At 38.4% G+C, this 23,049-nt stretch overlaps 1 protein-coding gene across 50 annotated transcripts in view; it reads right to left on the bottom strand.

The window, feature by feature from the left end:
• The window catches only part of LMO7 (LIM domain 7), a 188,674-nt gene that overhangs the window by 11,504 nt on the left and 154,121 nt on the right, over positions 1 to 23,049 (bottom strand). For 16 of the 50 annotated variants that reach the window (XM_070239927.1, XM_070239926.1, XM_070239928.1 and 13 more), the window contains 12 exons: positions 21,562 to 21,870; positions 11,529 to 11,643; positions 10,315 to 10,476; positions 9,382 to 9,569; positions 8,356 to 8,416; positions 6,673 to 6,729; positions 6,480 to 6,521; positions 4,798 to 4,823; positions 4,413 to 4,517; positions 3,704 to 3,796; positions 3,002 to 3,357; positions 2,053 to 2,118 (listed from right to left, as the gene is read on the bottom strand). In XM_070239927.1, the coding sequence (XP_070096028.1) occupies positions 2,053 to 2,118; positions 3,002 to 3,357; positions 3,704 to 3,796; positions 4,413 to 4,517; positions 4,798 to 4,823; positions 6,480 to 6,521; positions 6,673 to 6,729; positions 8,356 to 8,416; positions 9,382 to 9,569; positions 10,315 to 10,476; positions 11,529 to 11,643; positions 21,562 to 21,870 (1,580 nt within the window). The remainder of the gene's footprint in view (positions 1 to 2,052; positions 2,119 to 3,001; positions 3,358 to 3,703; positions 3,797 to 4,412; positions 4,518 to 4,797; positions 4,824 to 6,479; positions 6,522 to 6,672; positions 6,730 to 8,355; positions 8,417 to 9,381; positions 9,570 to 10,314; positions 10,477 to 11,528; positions 11,644 to 21,561; positions 21,871 to 23,049) is intronic. The other 34 variants (XM_005601291.4, XM_070239938.1, XM_070239916.1 and 31 more) reach the window with 7 other exon arrangements.

Below are 23,049 nucleotides of genomic sequence, written 5' to 3'. Positions count from 1 at the left end.
TCATATTTATGAAGAAAGAACACCAAAAAGATTACTTTTTAAAGCAGGTGATTTATTTCCTATGTCTGTTGAGAGCTATATTTATTTTCATACCAAGGAATTTTTCATGTTGCACAAACTAACAAAAACAGTGGCAGCTGTGAAAGAGAGAAGAGCTTGATGCTAGAAATAGATATAAACGTGAAAATCCTCTCCAGTTTGTATGATGATTAAGCCTGTGATTTCTGAACAATTTGTGTACTTGGACTCTCTTCCAGATCTCAGTCTTACCAGGCTGTACAAAACATCTGTCACCAGATCACCTAAAAAATTGTCCCACTTCCTTCAAGCTGCCCAAGGGTCAAGAAGCCAACTTTTGGGGCATTAGGGTACCACCCTGAAACAGCAGCTTCCCAAGTGCTACCTGGCATTCCAAAGAGGGACTGGAGTGTACCGGCAGAGACAACTCTGAAAATGCCTGACTTCACAATGGTAAAATTTAGGTCTACACGTCAACACATGCTGACTTCACTCTCACTCTACTAAGCAAAATAACTTCAAATAATAGGAATAACAATGAATAATACACATCATATAGTATGCAATATCATACATATGTATATGTCTGACACATGTATATGCATGCAATGTATACGTATATGATACAACATAATAATGTATAATACATAATAATGTAACACAACTGCCAGCAACATTCCCAAATGGTTGCATTTGTATTTACATAGAAGAAAACACTTTTATTTCAAGCTGTCCAGCCACACTCCTGAATACCTCTAGGGTCTGCACTTTCACAACTGCATAGAAGCATTTCATTTTTCCCAGAATTCCGTAAGTTCCCTTTCTTTGCAATCTATTTTCTCAAGGTAATGAGCTACATAAATAAAGCTTATTTAAATATATAAATAAATCCATAGCTTTAAAAAAGAGAGATACACATTTTAATGATCTATAGTTACCTGGAAACATTCATTATAAATAAGATCATCCATCACCAGAATTTTTTCTAGCTAATGTCAGCCCATTAATACCTGTATCTCCCTTTTCTTTTCCCTACCTGCTCTGAGCCCTAGTCAGTCATCCTGATTGCCTACAGAAGTCTTTCCTTGCTCTAAGGCATACTTCCTAAAGAAGAAACTTCAGCTCTGAAAACACAAATTAACAGTCATACACTGTGTATTTACAGACAGACTATTCGGAAGTCCTGAGTGACTTCTAAAGTGCAAAGCATTTTAAAAATTACTTTAAAACAGTCGACTTAATGTTTTAGGAAATTTTAAGATATGCATAACTTTTCAGACATCTGAAACCCTATCTTCACTCCCCTAAATTAACCAGTAGTTCTAATCAAACTAAGAGAGAGGTCACGATTCTCATTTCAGATGTCCACATGTAACTTCATTTTAGGTAAGCTTATGCCATTGCTTACAACCTCTTTAAAATAAAGGTTAAGGTAGATTGCAAAAAATGAGCACAATTCCTCCCCTGTCTGTGTCTATTCCCTTTGCATTGCGGTTCCTGCCATAAAGAGAGAGAGTTTTTCTGCTCTCCAGCAACTTGGGCTGGCCTTGTGACTTAAGATAAAAGAATGCGGCAAAAGCGATGGCATGCCAGTTCAGAACTTAAACTGCAAGATGTCTTGCATGCTTCCTCTCTTTAATTCTCTCTTTTCCCTACCCAGCCACCATGTATATAGACTGCACTGGCTTGCTGGATGTTGAAAGACACATGGCCTAGTTGCTCCCATTGCCCCAGCTGACAGCCAGCCAACTCTCAAAAGTAGAGTTGCCTAGTAAACTGGTAGTAGATGCATGAGGAGCCCAAACAACTAAAAGAACTGCCAATTGTTGACCCACAAAATCATAAGTCACTAAGTTTAGGGGCAGTTGGCTACCCAGCAAAAGCTAATTGATACAAAGATCAACCAGCAAGATCTCTTTGGATCCCACAAAAGACCAAGCACCAAAGTATTCCCACAAAACATCTAGGCAAGCCCTCAAATAGTCATCTGAAGCCAATTACTCAAACTAAAGTACAATTAAACATTGTACACACCTGTCACTAGGAAGCAAACCTGAAGATTCTTCTCCTCTCTTTGGTATATCATAGGAATCAATAGGCCTAAAAGATGAAAAAAAGAGTTTACAGTCAAAAGATTAGACTTTAATACCTTCCCCAAGTTTAAGAAATGGATACCAAAGTAATGTTATTCTAGCCTCTTTATGAAAATGGTCTCTGGGTTGAAAACTGAACATATAGAAGTATTTCAATGACTCACTGCTGAAAAAGAGACCTACTACTACCAGACATTTGCAATTCATTTATTCCACAAATACAGACTGAGTGCCTGCTGTGTTCCAGTACATTCTAGGGCTGGGCTACAGAAGTAAACAAAACAAACTTACCACCTCTTAATACTGACATTTTAGTGGGGCAGGCAGGCCACAGACAAACAATAAATGCAAAAATATAAAGCAGGGTAAGGGGTACAGTGAGAAGGGGTGGAGAAGAGGCATGTATTTTAGATGAGGTATTCTGGAAAGTCTGAGGTGGTGACATTTGAGCAGAGACTTAAAAAAAGACAGACAGACAGACAAATGTGAGGGAAGACTTCTCCAGGCACAGGGACTAGAAAATGCAAAAGTCCAGGGACAGAGTATGTTGGGCGTTTTCAAGGAAGGAAAATGGAGGCCAGGGTGGCTTTAACAGACTGAGTGAGGGGGAAAAGTAGGAAGCAAGGTTGACCAAAGGGCCAAGATCCACTCACAAAAGCCTTCTAGGCCACAGAGACGACTCTGGATGGTATTCTAACATGAGAGGAAGTAAAGTGACAGGATCAGATTTACAATGGAAAGGGATCACTCTGGTTGCTTGTGTTCACCTGTGTAGAGAATGGATGGTAGGGAGCAGGAAGACGAATTAGGTGCCTTTGAAGTGGCGAATGGATATGGCTAAGCTAAGCCAAGTGAAAAATCACATGTGCCCTGTGGCCGTGGGGACAGACCTTCTATACTGGTATATTCTGACTGACGTCTCCCTCTCTCTCTCCACCAGGCGCGTCTGCTCCTCCGCACGGCGATTCTGCTCCTCCGCCTCCACCTGACGCTGCTTCTGTGCCTGCTCTTCCTGATACTGCAGCTCCTTCAGCTTCCTCTCTTTCTCAAGAGTGAGTTGTTCCTGCAGCTTCTTTCTTTGGTCCTCATTCACACTGTCCTCTTGATGCTGTCGCCTCTCCTCTTCTGCTCGGGTTCCTTCGCTGTCGGAAGACTTGGACCCTTCACCCCAAGTGGCTTCCCAGGTGGCAAGAGCAGGCGCCCGTGTGGTCAGAGAAATGCTGTTTGAGTTTAGGCCCTTCAATTCCTATGTGACCAGGGAGAAAAAAATTACTATTATTTCACAGACATGTCTATATTCAGTTTTAGATGATACTTATTGTAGTTGGCTCTGAATTCCACTTGAAATGATATTAAAAGTTCTATCACTGACAAAGCCACACATAAGTGATGGAGATGTAACTTAGAAGCGGAAGATGCACTTATTGACACATCAAAGCAAAACTCTGACAAATCAGAGCTCATTTTGTATTTTGCAAAGAGCTATGTAAGTGAATGCGTGGTCAAAGCCAATGAAATGTAGTATCCTCTATTTCTCAGCTAATTTCACCAACAAGATGGAGAATGAAGAACATGACATGCTCCAACACTACCTCATTCAAGTACTTGGAATTCTCTCTCTCTGCCTCCTGCTTGGCCCTCAGCCACTCTTCCCTTAGTTTCTCCTGCTCACGTTGATATTTTTCCTATAAGAAGACATAGCATATTAGTTAATTAACAGGTTAATGATGTTAAACAGCATCTTCTTCGTTAGCATTTTTTCTAGCTCTACCCTTCACCTCAATCTTTAAGGAGAGTGATATTACTTTAACCAATCAGATTTTCATCCCTCAAGTAGAAAACAGCTTACATTGAATTAAAATGCAGATGTTGGGAAAGAGTAAACTCTCAGAGTTGAACCCACAGCCACCCTTTACCATGGCTGTAATTCATTAAAGCCCCTGGCGAATGTAAGGGGGACTGAAGTACTGTGTGATGGACTGAACACACAATTTCTGGGGGTGTACAATCTACACACCTCTATAGACCGCTCATGCATAAGAAAATCCACAAAACTATAGTGTCGTGTACTCACTAAAATTATACAGGGGGTTAATAAATAATTATTTTAAAAAGATGACTCTGGAAATCCTCAAGATAGAAAGCAATTCATTAACATAAAATGTGTTACCTATCAGAAGATTTCCTAGTTATGAGGTTATTGGCTTTAATGTTTTTTATTTGCCTCTCAGTATTGGTTGACACTGACCAGGGAAAAGCAGTTAAAGAACAGTTCCTGTTGATCGCATCATTCTGTTCTACCTGCAGCAGCCGATCCTGCTCCTTCTGCCACCTCTCCTGTCGCTTTCGCTCCTCCTCTTGATCCCATGCCCAGCGACTCGGGGCACTGATGGTCGGAACTGGAAGCTTACCAGGTAGAAGAGCGCCAACAAAGAAGAACATATTACTTCATTCAGTCATCCATTGAAGCACTTTTGCAGCATGAATTATTCATATCACCCTTTGCCTAAGCTGGACCAGAGGAGAGTTGGCTTTCTATTTCAAAAGAAGTCTTTTCAATTTGGAAAGACTACTCCTTGATAAACCCTTACACAACTTACAATAAAGGTCAGTGAAGCTACTCTGCATTAATTCAGTCCCACCACGGTCACCTTATTTATTTCAAAAACAAATGGATACTACTTACATCAGGAACCACAGAATCGGCGCTTCCTGCATTGCAGCACAAGGGCAAGAAAGAAAAAACGCACGATATAAGTCTTTTCATTTCTATGAAATATTTCCTTTCAGAAAGTTATATCATTAACTGTTTCTATGCCAGTATACTAAGTGAAATCAATGTTTTTTTTAAACAGCAGTAGATCCTTTTTTCTCTTTAGTTACATCTTTGTTACTCATCTTCCAAATTCAAAGTCAGTAAAAAGAAGAAACTATGCAAAGGTACAGCCTAGCTCTCAGTACTAGAACTGGGTAACTGGTGTATTTTTGAAGAAGTTTCAAGGTTCTTTCATTAATACACTGGGCCTACATAGTTTGGCCTAATTAAAAAAAAAAAAGAATTTTAAATGCTACAACATCTACCAAATCCAATTTTTTACTCGCCACTATTCAATTACATGACAGCTGCCAAGTCACATTTTTCAGGCCTTCTTATTAATGAGCTACTTTTCCTAAATAAGCCACCACAATAAACACGTTCAGGAAACATTTCCCTCTCTGAAACACAAATATTCAAACTTCACGCGTAAACTTAGGGGCACAGTATTATTCTTTATTCTTAGGGGGCCTACATAAGCGTGTGTCTGTACGTAGTACAATGATTATAAACAAGGAACAAATTTCACAAAAATACATTATCATACAGTATTTGAAAATTTTCCTGAAACCTCAGCTGTCAAATTATTCACTTCCACAACTATACTTAAGAAAACTGCTTTGAGACTTAGGAAAATAGTCTTTCCTAAAATAGCCTGTTGAAGAAAAGTGAGTAAAAATTAGAATAGTGAAAGAAAAGGAATTTCTTTACTTTAGCCAATTTGAGATAGGAGTATTGTACTGCATCGTTTAAATTACCATTGAAAAACAGGAGTTGAACAAAAAATATCAAAAACACTAAGGATACTGACACAAATAGACTTTGCACATGCAGAGTTAGTAAGCCAATTCTATTTATGGTCAAAAGAGACCTTAATTCACCAAAGGAGGACTATGAGGAGATGAACACAAAATACACAGATCCAGGAAATACCATGTTACAAGGCAAGGTTGGAAATGTTTGATAATCTTAAAAGTGAGAAACAACATTTTAGACACCAACAGCACACTCCCCTGACCATGCCATTGCATCTCAAATGTTGGCTATTACTTTTAAGTTCTTGGTAGCAAAACACAGCTCGAAGTGCATTCATGAGAGAGAGCATTAGACAAACGTGAAGGAGGAGCAAGTCCACATGCACAGCGCCTCATGAGGCAGCACTGCGCAACTACACCAACACAGAAGACCTCTAAATGCATCACTTGTCCCCAGATGCAACCAAAATTTACTTTTCATTTACTTCAAAGTCAACAGAGCGCGGTCCTAGTAACACCCCAAAGCCACCACCTCAATAGCAATAAACAACTCTGCTCTTTATTAAGAGCATTTTCCCCTAACCAAAAATTAGAGTTTTAAAAAGTTAGCCAATTACATGTTGGTGTAATCTAATAGCGCAGTTTGTAGGAAGCAGTAAGGCTTAAGTGAAATTCCTCATTTCTTACTGTCACCCAGTGGAAAGAAGTGTGTGTTTTAATGGCATCTCAATTTTTTTTTTTTAATTAAAAAATAAAAAAACACCAGAGGTATACAAAGGACACGCAAAGACCCATTACCACAGAGGTAGACCCATGAACTGTAAGAAAAGCCTGATGATCCTAGGGAAAGAATGGAAATGGGTTATGTTACTTGGTCACAATGATGGCCAAACTGAAGAGGTTCAGGGCCCAGCACCACAGTCTATCAGGAAAGAGTGGAGAGTGGGAACAATTTCATGAAAGTGCATGAATTGTTAGCTTGGTGGTTTACCTTGTTCAAAAAATTGTGATCGCCTTTTTAAGTTTTTCAAAGAAATAGGTTCAGATGCTAGTTGAAAAATACAAAAAAAAAAAATACATCAATACCATGTTATTCATTTTAATCTCTCACCACTGGAAAATGAAATGATACTTGATACACCTTTCCAATTTGTAGCAATACTATTTTTTAAAATGACAAAACTGATAGCCATCGAAAATATAGATTATTTCAATGCACAAGGACACATGTATTTTTAGTAGTCTATACTACATTGAAATTAGTAAAAGGAACTAATATTTTGATTAATAAATTTTAGCAGATAGCATCATAGTGTCACAGAAGCCAAAGTACCATCTTCCATGCTAGATCACACAGCTTTAGGGAAATGGAAATTAAAATTTTTTGCTTAAGTTAATCAATCCAAAATCTTTCCTAGTACAAGTAGAATTGTTTGTAACTAAGAGTTTTCACAGTACTGATAAGTAAAAAAGGAGCTGGAAAATAATGGGGAGGAAGACAATAAACACCCAGAGAAAGATCAAAGAAAAACAAATGCCAAAATTAAAACATTCTTCTAACTAGAATATTTTGCCCTAGTTTTCAAGATCTTATAGCCACTAACTTAAAGTAAATAGAGTTGAGTCAGATAAAAAATAAAAAACACTGACTTCTACAGATCTGTCGCAAGACTATGGCAAATGATTATCATGCTTCAGTTTATTCATAAAATGTAAATGCAATTATGACCTGATACTAGTTGGCACTTATGTATCTAAACAAAACCCTCAAATGACAGGTCCTGTGTATAGTCCCACAGTCACCAATAAGTTCAGTGTCTTATCAATTTGCTCTGCCTGCGTCACTTGTAAAACAGGACCTAGAATTCTAACTATCGGAAATTAAATACAAAGATAATCAATAAAGGAAGAGAAATTTATAAACTTGGTTTGGCTTTGACATAATGGATTATGAACTGGCAAATGCAGATTCACAGCCACCAAACCACTGCAAAACTCCAGCCCCATTCCTGGCAGTCTAGTCTCATGATACATCAAGTGTCATCTTCTTTGGGTCTCCTTCCCTGCCGATGTGGACCAGATCTTACTTATTTTGTATGCCTAAGGAATAGCACACAGCTTGTAGTAGCTAAATTATTTATGGACAGACAGAAGGAGGAAGAGAGTGTTAACTCCATAATACAAACTTTCCCTAGATATTCTGCCTGCTTTTTCATTACAAATGGGTACTTTTGCTAACAAGTGGTCATTGCCATTGGCATTTCCCTATTAATACTAGCTGCCTCCAAGCTTGTCCCTTTCACAACAACAAAAGGGAAAAGAAAAATACAAAACGATGAATGAAGTTAACTAAGATTGCCTTTGCCAGCATACCACAGCAAGAAGGCCAGCGTCTCTGGGAAAACCAGTCTTTCTTATTTGGCTTAGACACATAGGCAACTCAAAGCTCCTGGACATGCTGCCAAAGCTTTGCTTGCAGTTCCTGAACTATTCAACACTGGAACTGAATGCCCTTCCACCTGGCTGCAACTGGATCTGTGTGCTAACCTTTTAGTTTCAACTTGCAGTGTATCACTTTTTCTTTCACTCCCAGATGCTAATTTTTATAACAGCAGAACTTGAATGCTATGACTTTTCCTATATAATAAATGTAAGTTATAATGGGGATGTTTACCTTTTGATTCAAAAGTATTGCTTTCATCACGAATTCCATTGATTTCCTTGGATTCAGTATTCTGGAAAAGAAAAATGCCAGTTAACAACATTCCCTCCAATTGGACTTTGGGCTTAAATAATGCATTTCCCATTAGTGAAAGTATCTTTGCAAGATGAATTTTTCAGGATATTAATGTATTCCCTACAGCTTTTTATATAAAATAGAAACTTAGTTTTTTCATTATTCTTTAATACTTGTGGAAGGATTAAAGCTGCGAGCATGAATGTCTTTAAGTTCAATCAGTCATTAATTTTCCAAGAAACATGATGGGCCAAATCATTAGTCCATTTGGCTTATTTTTATGAGTAAGCAATATATTCATATAGGATTCTCTAACATTTAAACTCTTCCTACACAATGCACAAGATCTCCTTTATTAGGTAAAAAGGAGTATCTTAGGATAACAACAATTATATTTAGGGAATCAATATAAACATTTGAAAATTTAAATTGTATTACTGCTTTGATACTTAGAAAAATTTCTACATTATAATTATTTTTAATCAATTAATGTAACTGAGTTTCTCTTAACTGCATATATAAGTTTACCCATCAAATTCACTTATACAAAAACTAAAAATGCTTCATGAGGTTTTAAATTGAACACAACCTTTATACTTATTTTATCAGTAAAGATAAAGAAAACATAGAAAAGTTAGAGTGTATAATTTTACACAATTACTACTTCACATTCACAAAGATCTGAGAGAAGGGTATACAATGAAAGATTGGTAAGAAATACCTGCAAAACACCACTATGGGATTTTTTAATTTTACCATTATATAACTATTACTCTATTTATTAATGGGTAATGCCTTATGATTTTCAAAAATACATTTTACTCTCATTACTATAAATTACGTTTTCAATTATTTGTTTTGAAAGTAGCATCAAAATTGTTCAAACAAAAATTCTTTTCCCCACACACAATTCCTACAGATGCTTCGCTCTATACAAGTACTCCCACTTCTCAAAATACTTACAGAATTCTGAAGGCTTTCTGAGAAATCAGTCACTACCGATAGATTTGAAGATTTGTCTGAGTTGTAAATTCCAGAAGTTGCATCAATCCACTTTGTTTCAGGTGAACCTATAATTTTGGTAGCCATACTGGTGAGATTGAGGGTTTTATGCCGTTTAAATGGCAGGGAAGGTTGGTCTTTGCCCCAGTCTGATTGGCACATGAAGATCAAGAAATGAGTACAGGTAAATGTTGAAGTGGAAAGAACAAAGTTACTGAATACACATATACAAAATACACGTATACAAGACAGACAGACAAATCAGTGTGTGACAGAAGTGAAGAGTTTAGGGCCTCTACCAAGAGATCACGTTCCCAAAACACAAGGGTTAGATCATGTTAATAATGAAAAGACTAGCAAATTTGCTGAATCTTTCTGTAAACCAGGACCGAACATTATATTCTGACAGCATCAGATGGCAGGTCAGGGGAGGCTTAAACCTCCAAAGTTAAGAAACAGAATAATGGAATGTATATTGGAACTTCCTTGAGAATGAAGAACAAGAAAATGACCCACCATGTTTTGTCTTACAGTTAGTTACAATGCTGTAAAGAAAGTTAAATCGTGGTCTAATTCTTAATACTCATTATTATCTGACTCCCAAATGTATATACAATTACAGTAGTCTTGAGTTGATCTTTGTATTTGAAGTCAGTCCAGCATATAAATCAGTCAATAAACAAGGCAGAATTCAGTAAATTTACTAGTAAAACGTTTTCAGACAGAATAGTCAAGGAAGTGTCATTCCAGAGTTGTCTCAACATAACTACAAAACATCTTTAAGCCAAAAAGTAAAATGCAAAGAAAAAAAAGTTATTGAAGCAAACTGTTATAACCACTTGCCAAAGACCAGTTCCCAATTTAGAAAGCCAACCAGTGGGAAAACCAACTCACCCAACTTTCCATGGCGTCGGATATCCAATACGAGGTTTCCAGTTTCTTGAGCATTAGCCATGGCTTCCTCCCACTCTTTTGTGTCCTTATATGAAAACTTGGTGTTGTTAACAGCAATAATTTCATCATCTACCTGTAGCTGAGAAAATTCTGCTGGGCTACCTAAATAAAGCAAAGTACATATAACCACCGATAACAAGAAAAAACACATTCTAAGTGCTTATTTAAATTAAGGAAAAAATGGCTTCGTAATCTCAACTATTTCTCATTTTTCCAGGTGGAGAAGAGTTACAAAGTTTCTTAAAGTTATCAAATATTTGAGTAGCTACAACATAAAAGCAACCAAAAGCATTTTTATTCTATAGTATGTATCTTCATTAACATTTAAAGGAGAAATAATAAGTTCATCTGTTCAATAAAATTTCTTTATTAACCCAGGAAGAAAATTTTAAATTATCTTTAAATTATAAATATGAAACATACTGCACTTTAATTGAGCTTCCAAATAAAAATGCACTCTGGAATGGGGAAGAAAACAGAGCCACTTAAAACTGCTTAAGATTACTACTCACCATTATCTAATTAAAGCGGTCTTGAAATTTCAAAGAAATAAGCAGAGTTAGCATGCAATTTTATATAGCTAAAATATGTAAATGAGGAACTCCTCTTAAATACAATGGCCTTTATTTTAATTTTAGGCCTTTGGTAATATTTTGCCAAGAATTTCTAGGCTTGACTTAGTATAACCCTGCGGAGGCGAGGGGCAATCCTTCTGTTATAGTCCCAAAGCATCCTAAGGAGTCCATGAGCAACAGATATATCAGGATGCTCAGAAAACATCGATTTATTATACAGCATGTATATATCTACCGCCAACACATCTGATCAGGGAAAGTTCCTTCTGTATCTTCAATTAAGTATTGTTTGTTAGCATTTTCAGATGTTAACCCTAAAATTTCGACAAATGAATTCTGTAAAAGTCACAAAGTTAAGACTCTGCAAAACTAAAATGAATTAGGCAAGGAGAACAAACTATGTAATTTGTAACCCCAAATCATAGTCTCAGAAAGAGGATGGATCTTCCTGCTTTACTGCTGCATTTTCCACATGTTTTCTCCTCCTACATCAAATAAACTAATTTCTGTGGGATTTTTTTGAACAGCATAGGATAAGAAAGGAGAAAAAAGTTCAGTAGAACTAATTCTATGGTTTACCTGCTTCAACTGATGCTATGAAGATCCCGGAAAAAGTCCATCTCACTGTAAACCCAAAGTCAAGACCGTTCCCAGGCGTCTGGTTTATGCTGATTCTCATATCACTGAACTGATCCTGAAAACAAACATGACACGGTGGGATCAGGTGTCCCTGGCACCCGGGAGGAGGAAAGTCTATCCATGAAAGAAGGCAAGCTGCATACAACGTACACTGAATTACTTCATTATAAACCAGAAGCTTCATTTTTTTCACCTTGGATTTGGCAGAACCTTCATTTATGTAAATATCACCAAGTTTATTACTTTTCTGCTAAAATAAGGGAAATCTTCATATCAATAGATATTTCTCTTCACATTAATACTATAAACCAGTTGGCCATTGATAAAGCCTACGTTTTTGCTCGCCATACAATTGGGTCTAATTTACAGACCATTTCTTACTACCCAGGAATGAAACTGAGTGATTTAAATCATTTAAAAAATGCTACCATATTAACTCTTAAAACTACCTCTCCAACATTTAACGTATTTAGCTGAATGATTTCAAGGAGTTCACAGACACATAATTCAGCTACCAGTAGTGCTCATCTAGAACTGGTACCGTCCCCTAATGGGCGGGCATCTGAAGTTTGGGCAAGGCATTTTTGTGGGAAAGGCAGAGCTGCTACACAAGACGAGAAACACTGAACTGTATCATCTCTGAGGAAGTCCCCATAAGATGCCAGGAGGACCCCTACTGAGACACCCTGTACTATAGGCCATAATGTTCTTGAGGCAACATCAGCCCATAAACCCAAGAATAACAGCCTCTTGGACAACAGACAGAACTCTCTTTTCATCTCCATCACTACACTACACGGCAACAAATTCAGTTTCACAGACTTTCCTAATTCATAAGTAGAACATAAGAATTTTGACATAATGAGTTCCCCAGAGTAGTGTTTTAGTTCTTTGAGTCACAATAATAAAGAACTTAGACTTAACTGTTTAAAAAAAAAATTGGGGGCTGGCCTGGTGGCATAATGGTTATGTTCGCAAGCTCTGCTTCAGCAGCCCAGGATTCACAGATTTGAATCCCACGCGTGGACCTAGCACCACTTGTCAAGCCACACTGTGGCGGCATCCCATAAAAAACAGAGGAAGATTGGCACAGATGCTAGCTCGGGGCAAAAGTCTTCCTAAAGCTACTTTATTTTCGAGAAAAAGACCTACAGCTTTTCCATTTTAATTTGGCAGTTAAACCCAAACCTAGGGCCAACTGGGCAATTCATAAAGCTTTATGACTAAGCTTTTCCACCTCTAAAACAAGTTTTAAATTCAAGTGATAATATTCTGAGAAAAACTGTGATAATACATAAGAATTAGAAGGAAGGCACCAAATAAAGGATTGAGAAGTTACCATGTGATATGGACACAGAAGTTAAGTGCTTTAACAATAATCATTTATTCATTTGTTCTACATTTATTGTGCATCTGTTGAGTATAAGACACAGTGCTTAGCACTGGGAAATAAAGATGAATTAGGCACTGGCCTTGCTCTCTAGAAGTAACAAATCTTCATCAGTAGGTATGGGATATTTTTAAGCAAGAAAAAAAATATTTGTAGCTAATAATATAGAAAAGTGTTCATTATACAGCTTTAAAAACAGCTGAAGTATGGGAACCCAGATATAGATAATGAGAACACTCATTAATAATCAGCCTGATGAACACCAACCTCCAGAATAAAACTCTGCTATGAACAGAAAAAATTACTGGTTAGTTCTACTCCTTAACCAAAACCACAACACACTTAAATTAGAGATGACTCAGTAAAGATAAGTGGTCATCTTCACCACTCTTACAAAAAAAAAAAAATCCACCTTAAAGCCAATTAAAGTTCATAATCTACTGCTACATAAGGGCACAGAGACAAATGATGGGTTAGATACTCAAGACACTAATTGAGGTTTTTTATCTTGAAGAATAAAAGACAGGATAGAGTTTTAATAAATAGTCCCAAACTACATAAACAATACTTTGTGGGAGACAGCAAGTGAACATTATCCTTTTCTACCAAATACAGGATAAAAGAGAATGAGCTTAAGCCACAGATGGAAGAATCTCAATTTTATTAGACCAGAAGAATTGTCCCACAGAGGGCTGCTCTTACCTTGGAAATAAAGAAATCTCTACTCGAACATATTAAATCAAAGGGCAGATAAATACTCCTCTGAAATAGCTGTCAGAGGACAGCCTCACTGTGGCCACGGCCTGGGAGACTGTAGGTGTGGGGGTCCTTGGGACCGTACACGGACAAAGGAGGAAAGAACCACATGAGCCACTACAGGTCCACTTCTGTCAATGACCAGGTGGCCTCAGGTATGTCACTGAGTCTGGAAGAGCCTTCTCTCTAACAGTAACACTGATTTTCAAGCTTTCTGTTTTTCAAAACCCTATTTTCAAATGAAAATCTTACGCAGATCACCTCCCTTCAAACCAGTATACAGAAGGAATTAAAGCGAGTGGCTGTAGTTTCAAAGTGAGGGCCTCAGAGACTCCCTCCTCATGGCAGTCCCTCAGGCATCTGTGGAATCCTTGGCTCTTGAATCAGGTTACCCCTGAGACTCCTTGCAGGGGAACAAATCTATCACTACAGTCAAGTATAAAATTATTCACAATGATTTCCATTAAGATTTTGACTGCCTGACTTATTTCTGCAAAATAGATGCCACATGAGTATTCTACAACGGATCCATGCTTCAGAAGACGATAACGGAGGAACTACTGTTTGAACTGGATGGAACCAGGAATATAAATTATTGGGGGAAATCTAGATTCTTGACGACTGATAAAGAATTATCTCCAAGTGGTTTGAGTTGCCTATGCTGGGAAAGATAAAGGATTAGTTAGCTATCAAAATATCAGGATTTAAAAATAACTTCCCTATAATTAGATACAATTTAAACAGAAGCATACACTGAAAGCTGAATTTTTTAAACAAAAACATGATGATCTGGAGTAACAAAGATTAGATTTCTTTTTAGGATAAGATTCTCATATCACCACAGATGGAAATTAATGAAAAACTGGATCAATCTTATATACTAACAAGTCAGAAAGCTATTCTCCCTAAACTTGTTCAATTAAATAAATGTGTTACTTAAGGGGAACCTACTTAAGTTGATAAAATTAAATAAAACACTAAAATATTCAGGCTGTAAAGTCATAAATAACAGGAAATATATAATCTTTGATTTTTGTACACGTGGTTCTTGAGTGTCTTTGCTTCAGGGTCTTAGTGGGACGAGAACATAAGTGAGCAGCCCTTAAATCATGGTGCTGCTATGGCCCTGGAGCTACTCTCCATCACCAAGGACGCATCTATACTTTCTCCAGTTCTCCATTTCAAAGTGGCAAGCGGTGTTTCTAACCCTACCACTTCACTCAATCCATTCCAAGCTTATCTCTTACCTACCAAACCCATTTTCAGTCCTCATCTCACCACACACTACCAACTATTCCTGCCTTCAGAAACAGCCATCTAAGTCATCCATTATTCTACTCTCTCTTGCCTTTTCCCCCCAACTCTCTGGCCACTTCTCAGTTCCTCCTCTTTTTCTATTTCAATTTTGTTGTGGTCTTTCCCTAGTCAACCTCCCATCTTTTTGACTACATGCTTTCCTGAGTAACTTCCTTCACTGCTGTGTCTTCAACTACTGTATAAGCCCAACAAAACCAAAATTAAAGTCATTATCTTCCTCCCCAGACCTACTCTTCCACCTCTTGTTTTTCACATACCAGTCAATTACATCACTATCTAACCAGATGCCAAAGATAGAAATACCAGATTGTTTCAGGGACTCTTCCTCCCTTCCTTTCCCTCAGTGCTCCCTACCCCAGCTCCACACAATGGAGTGCACTTGATAAAGCGCTATCAAGCCCACAATTCATAAGTCCATCTTGAATCACCCCATCCCTCCATCCTTCTGCAGGTTATCTTAGTTTGGACCATGGTCTCCCTCTAAACTACTGTGGTCACCTCCTAATTGGCTCACATGCCTCCAGCCCTTCTTTTCCTCCGTCTTCCACACAGCTGCCAGAAGTTTACAGAACATGCTGATTTTTATATCACACCCATTTAAAAATTGCTGGTAGCTCCTCACTGCCTACCAGGTAGATTTCAAACTCTACATTTCAGAAATAGATTCAGTACTGAAAAGTTTCAATAAATATATAACTTTCCTCAAAACAATTTTAAGAATGATTATCTTTATGAATCAGAGGATACTTCAGTTCCTATTGGCTCTAAAATTCTAAAGACATGGCATAGTTAAAATAAGTCAGCATTTGGTGTTTTAACTATACATAAGACAGTTCTCAAATATGAACATGTCATATTTCAAAAAAAATTAGGGTCAAAGAAATAGCAATTGTAGCGTAATCATTGAACCAGCCTGGGGCAAGTTACATAACTTTGAAATCTCAAGCATTTCATTGGTAGAAGTGAGGATAATACCACCAACTTTGCAAGATTATTGAGAGGATTAAATGAAGCATTTCAAAGATGTCAAGGCACATGGTTGATGCCCAGTAATTATCCTCTTTTTCTCATGGAATCGATGTTATACACGACACGTAGGCTAGTTAAGCAGTTTCCAGATCAACTAAAGAAAATTCTATTTAACTCTCACATAATTAGCTCTAAAGCCAATAGAACCCAGTTCACATTCAACAAATACTTACAGCTCCAGGCACCGTGCTGGCAGTGAGCAAGACGGGCTTGCTTCCTACTCTTAGAGACAGTAGGCTCTAGTGAAGCAAAATGCCTGATGTGAAGCCGTGATAATGTAAGCCCTGGGTGCTATTAAAAGGGGCACTTCTCATAGGCTTGGGAACCTGGAAATGGACATGTAAAAAGCTTCCTTCTTCCACGTGATAATCCTACTCTGAACACTACTTTAAAAAATCTGGGCAGAGGTTCCAAAATATGGGTTTGGATGGAGTTTGAGAGAAGGTTCTGACAGGACAAAAGGAAACAAAAACCTATAGGCAAAACCAAATTTGGGAAAAAATCTCAAAGCCACGTCTGAGAGACAGTTGGAGGAGAATGAAGGACTCTGAGAGTCATAGTCTCTCGCCTTGCTTGGGGTCACCCCAGAATTGCCCCGGCAGCCTGCATTGGTAGGGGGGCAGATAAAGAAGCAATATCACAAGAGAAGTAGGGGAGAAGACGGAATAGAGAGGAATAAACCTCCAGCTCAGCAACGGAGATGGGAAAGAAATTCCTGTGGGCAGGTTTTAAACCAAGTTATATTAAGTTCCTTCCTTCATTATGCTTTTCCTTCCTCATGGTATGAACCAACTTATTACTACAATTCTGTGGTACTTCTCCTAACCAGTCTTTGGCCCCAGACTCCATTTCCTTAACATAATTCTATGCAATATCACAGTTCTTACATTCCTAAAACACCTCTTAATCTTGAAATTCCCACATTAAAGAACCTATAAGTACCTAAATTACCTGCTGGACCAAGTTCATACTTCAGTCTAGTAATCAAGGCCTTGAATGCAATTCAACTCAGTAAATACTTAACCAACTATGTATAAAGACTGTGGAGGGTATAAAGAATACCAGTGAAGGAGAAACTATGAACATATGAATATGGATCAAGGAAGAATTCATCAAGTGAAACTTTCAAAAGGCAAAAAGTTCCGTTCCAGGGGCTGGCCCTGTGGCACAGGGGTTGGGTTTGTACATTCTGCTTTGGTGGCCCCGGGGTTCCCTGGTTTAGATCCTGGGTGCGGACCTACGTGCTGCTTGGCCAGCCATGCTGTGGCAGGCGTCCCACATAAAATAGAGGAAGATGGGCATGGATGTTAGTTCAGGGCCAGTCTTCCTCGGTAAAAAGAGGAGGATTGGCGGTGGATGTTAGCTCAGGGCTAATCTTCCTAAAAAAAAAAAAAAGTTCAGTGTTCAGTTCTAACTACAGGGAGGAAATATCTTGACTTACAAAGAAAGTGACCCTCCTGGGCTTTGAAGGAACAGGATAACTTCAAAAGAGAGACAGGTGAAATGAACATTTTCAAATGGGACAACAATAAGAACAAATATATGTGATGTGTTCATGAAAGGATATGATGTGTTCAAGAAAAAGCAAGCAGTCTCCTGTGGCTTAGATCACTCACTTCCCCACAACATAGTGTGGTATAAGCAACCTTGAATCAGACTGCCTGGGTTCAAATCCTGACTCCACCACTCAATACCCTGCATGGCTTTGGACAAGCAACACGACCACTCCATGCCTCAATTTTCACAACTGTGAAACAGGGAAAAGAGGGTCACTGAGAAGATGAACTAAGACAATGCCCTGAGAAGCTTAGCTCGCACCTGGTAAGCACTCAAACATTAGCCGTCACAGTACTACATAGGGAGTCTGGAGGCAGCCATGAGGGACCTTAGTGTTCCTGTGTGCTTTGAACTTCATCAAACAGACCACGGAAGGCCACTCCAGGCTCTGGAGCAGAGAAATGACCAAGTCCAGGCTGGCATCATGCGAGTTACTCTGATGCCAGCCCATGTAGAATGCACAAATACAAGCGACTATTTACAAAGCACTTGCATTGATGGGGAAAGGGCCTGAATTTGGGGAGTGAGGCAGGGATAGAAAAGAACATCAAAGGAGATTCTGGAGGAAGAAACGAAAGGACATAACCAGCTAAAGAGTGAGGTAAGAAAGAGAAAGAAGACCTGAAGTACACTCACAAAGCTATCGAGACATGTAGATGTGCTGCCATACATCATTTTTGGTTATTTTCTGAACTCCTAGAATTATAGTTTGGACCAGAGTTTGAAGGAGTGTTGCATATGCCCTTGACATATTGGTCATCGGCCATTTTGTGCAGTCACAGCGCCTTGCCCAAGTCAGTAAGCTCTCAGTGATGAGAGCAGAGTGATATTACACAAGCTACTTTCCTCATAGCACAGAAATGGACACGCCAAACATCATGGGGATAGGCAAGTCGCCATATGAAATATACATACACGTTCAAGAATGCCAGTCTCTACACTTGTTAAATAAAGCCTAATTTTGCTTGATGCCAGCCTTGGTGGTCCAGTGGTTAAGATTTGGTATTCTTACCACCACAGCCCCAGTATGTTTTCCAGTCAAGGAACCACACCACCCACCTGTCAGTTGTCATACTGTGGCAGCTGCATATTGCTGTGCTGCTGAAAGCTATGCCACTGGTATTTCAAACACCAGCAGGACCACCCATGGTGGACAGGTTTCAGCAGATCTTCCAGACTGAGACAGACTAGGAAGAAGGAACTGGCCACTCACTTCCGAAAAAAACTGTCCACGAAAACCCCATGAATAGCAGTGGAGCATTGTCTGATAACAGCACCAGAAGGTAAGAAGATGGCACAAAAAAGAGTGGGCAGGGCTCTGCTCTGCTGTCCTCAGGGTCACTAGGAGTCGGAATTGACTCAACAGCACTAACAACAGAATTCTGCTGGGTAGAATATCATTTCAAGTTTCGTGACAAAGGAGCATAAATCCATTAATGCTGAAACCTGAAACTATGCGGCATTAATTCAGGTTCCTCTGAATTGCAGTAAGCTGGAACACACCCACACACCTCACTTAGCCTCTTTTTCTTAATCCATGGATGAAGCTAGTCAGCTGCCACCCTGAGGCAGTTACCACCACCTAGCCCACAATACATTAATCAGGCTGTTTTGTTGGATTTGCTTTTGAAAAGGTGAAGCCAAACACACAAAAAAACAAAAGGGACCTTGCTTTTGTTTTTATTGTTCATCCAAGGGCACCTTATGTTCCCCAAGTGTAACACAGGCTATTGTTCTCATCCACTGACACTTAGGAGGCTAACTACAACCGCCCTTTGGTATCTGTGGGGGACTGGTTCCAGGACCCTCCCTACGGATACCAAAATCTGCAGATGCTCAAGTCCTTTACATAAAAGGGCATGGTATTCACAAATAACCTATGCACATTCTCCCAAATACTTTAAATCATCTCTAGATTACTTATAATACCTAATACAATGTAAATGCTATGTGAATAGTTGTTATACTGTACTGTTTAGGGAATAATGACAAGAAAAAAGGTCTGTATACGTTCAGTAGAGATGCAGCCCTCTGAAGCCTTTTGACCCGTGGTTAGTTGAATCAGTGGATGCAGAACCCAAGGATACAGAGGGCCGACTGTACATATTTCCAATTCTTTAAAAATGGAGTTGGGGCTAGCCCAGTGGCACAGTGGTTAAGTTTGCACGTTCTGCCTCAGCAGCCCAGGGTTCGCTAGTTCAGATCCCGGGTGCAGACCTACGCACTGCTTATCATGCCATGCTGTGGCAGGCACCCCACATATAAAGTAGAGGAAGATGGAAGACGGACATGGATGTTAACTCAGGGCCAGTCTTCCTCAGCAAAAAGAGGAGAATTGGCGGCAGATGTTAGTTCAGGGCTAATCTTCCTCAAAAAAATAAAAATAAAAAATAAAAACAAAATAATTTACAACTAATGATTTTAGCAGGCTGAAGAAATTGTTTAGCTTTGTTTGTAAACAAGCATAAGAAAAACTGAAGGAAATATACCTAAACACTAACAGATTATCTCTAAATGATGGGGTTACCAGTGATTTTTATTATGTATACTTTCCTGCATTTCCAAATTTTCTCAAGCACATTGTAATTTATACTTGGAAAAAAAAATCCCTCTAAACTTGTAAAGCTTTCCTGTACTAATAAAAATCTAATACTACTAAATGTTATATCAAATTATTTCACATAAAGTTATTTCATTACTATAACTTAGGCCAAGTTATATACCTGATGTTGTACCTTGGAATATAAATATACTCTAGTAAGGCACTAGAGAACACTAGACTAAGTCAAAGAACCACAAAAGCTCCTCCATGCTAAGAAGTTCACACAACCATCAAATTGCTTAACAAGGGTCTTTCTAAAAGAGAGAAGCTTTCTGTCTACTAGACAACCAGCAGCATTTTTGCCTACATGGAAAACATACTGAAACATACTAAAAGAACACTCATAACCTAATAATTCTCTTAAGTCATCGATTGGGATTTTCAGTAGGAAAAATAGCAAATGCCTCCAGTCATTCTTCATCTGATGGTATATTTCATTTGGACTCCAAATGTGAAGGAACAGAATAGTCACATTGTAACTAAGCCTCAATATTCCCATTTAGACACAAACAGTGGTACAAAATTCTAGACTTTCTAATGTAAAAATTAGTATCAAAAGTCACTAGAAGGGGCCAGCCTAGTGGCATAGCAGTTGGGTTTGTGTGCTCCACTTTGCCGGCCCAGGGTTCACCAGTTTGGATCCGGGGCATGGACCTAGCATGGCTCATCAGGCCATGCTGAGGCAGCATCCCACACAGAAGAAGTAGAAGGACCTACAACTAGGATATACAACTATGTACTGGGGAGCTTTTGGGAGAAAAGAAAAAAAAGAGGAAGATTGGCAACAGATGTTAGCTCAGGGCCAATCTTCCTTACTCAAAAAAAAGAAAAAAAAGTCACTAGAAGGTTAATATGATATAAAAAGAAATATCATGTTCCTAGAGGCCAGTACCTCTGATGTGTACCGATTTCTCTTTGCTTCCAGTTAACTTCCCTGAGAAGGGGCTTTTATTACCCATTTATCTATTAGACCTGCATCTAAAACCTCCAAAGCGACTCATGCACCTGGACCCGGGACTGCTGAGTGCCAGCAGAGTAAGGCAAGAGCTGCTGAAACGAGGAGTAGAGAGAAAAGCCAGCCAAACTCCAAAGAGATGGGTCCAAAAAACCTCAATACACCCATATCACAAGGGTTATCTGGATCAATAAACCCAGAGTCGGAAGAGACCTACTTCCTCTAAGATCTGTTAAAAATAAAATGCAATCTCATTTTCCACATTATCAGCCTAGACTATAAGGCCTAGAGATTTTGAAACACTGTTTCCAAATTTAAGTAGTTCTGTTTCTGAGCAGCAGGTGATAAAGAGCCTCCCCAAACTCACCTGTGATCTTGAGACCTCTGTCTGTGGTGAGCTTCTCCTTTCTCCAGGCTCAGACATTAAATCAGGGCCAGATGCTGAAGACAAGGTGGCTTTAGAAGTGGCAGCCTGGTCCTGGGAAAGAGATGAGAAGGTGGGTGTAGGAGAGGGCAACCTCGTCATGTCTTCTCCCGCTGCTGCTGTCTCTCTCGCGCTGGATGAGCTGAAAGCAGGCAGGCTTGTGTCGGGTTTTTGTGCAGAGATGCTGACGGAAGTGATTTGAGTTCTCCTAACACCTTCCACATCTCCATTATACTTCCAAGCATCATCCATCTAAATAGGAAACATCATTTTAAACTTAGTATTCTGTTAGCTTTATGTCTGTTTAAAAAACATTACATTTTAAAATTATAACAGTAACATATACCTCCCACAGCAAAGTAACTATTGCTAAAAGCTTGGAGCACAATGTTTCACATCAACAGACCGGCACATATGTAGTGAGAGGAGTGGTTGTTTTTATAAAAGAGTTTGCATTATAAATAGACTCCGGAAACTTGTTTTGCTCTTTCACATCACGCCAGATCAACAGATAGAACTCTAAACTAGTCTTTCCAATTGCTGAATACTCCATAGTATAGCTGTCAACAGGTTATTCATTTGATATGCCTTCAATGTTGTTTATAGTTTTCTGTAACTTCCAAAAATATTGCAACAAATACCCACAGCTCTTTCTAATTGGAACATTTTTATAGCACAGATTCCCAAAAGTAGACTTGCTGAACAAAAAGATATTTTTATATATATTATAAATGCAAATAATCATATATGTCTTTAAAGATGGTAGCAAGGCATTCCCAAAACAATGTATAAGAATGTCTGTTTCTCTGCATCCTTGCCAACACTAAACATTTTGGATGTTTTAAATCTTTTTGAAAAGCTGTGTACTTCATTCTTGCTCTAATGAGGTTGACCGTGCTTCTCTATGCTTTATGTTATCAGCCATTTAAATGTCCTCTCCCTCAAACTGGCTATTCATTTCTACATCCATTTTTCTACTGCTTATCTTTTCCTTACCAATTTGTAGGAACATTTTAAACCTTAGGGATATTAACCCTATATCTATAATACATTTTACTAATGTTTTCCTAAGTCTATAAATTGTCTTTTGACTATGTTAATAGTGTTTATCATATAAATTTAATTTTATGTTGTCAAATATGTCTTTATTTTACTTAATATAATGATCAGGAGTTTCCTGGCTAGTTTAGGCAAGTTTCTCTCACTTCAAATATTTTTTTAATTAAATTTTTTCTTTTTCAGATTTTAGGATTCTACATTGGCAGAGGTAAAAGGAGTTTGAACACTGGTCTTCTTAAGGCTGTATTGCTTCCTTTTACATAATCAAAATTAATACACCTACTTTCAGGTATGTGGACTGCTTCATTCTCAGGGGAAATGATTCCCTAGTCTACATTCTTAAAAATCCCAATAGAAATATATATATATATA

This window comes from Equus caballus, chromosome 17 (assembly GCF_041296265.1).
Source record: "Equus caballus isolate H_3958 breed thoroughbred chromosome 17, TB-T2T, whole genome shotgun sequence".
NCBI lineage: Eukaryota > Metazoa > Chordata > Mammalia > Perissodactyla > Equidae > Equus > Equus caballus.
The sequence above is the reverse complement of the archived record's forward strand: the minus strand, read 5'-3'. Positions and strand labels throughout refer to the sequence as shown.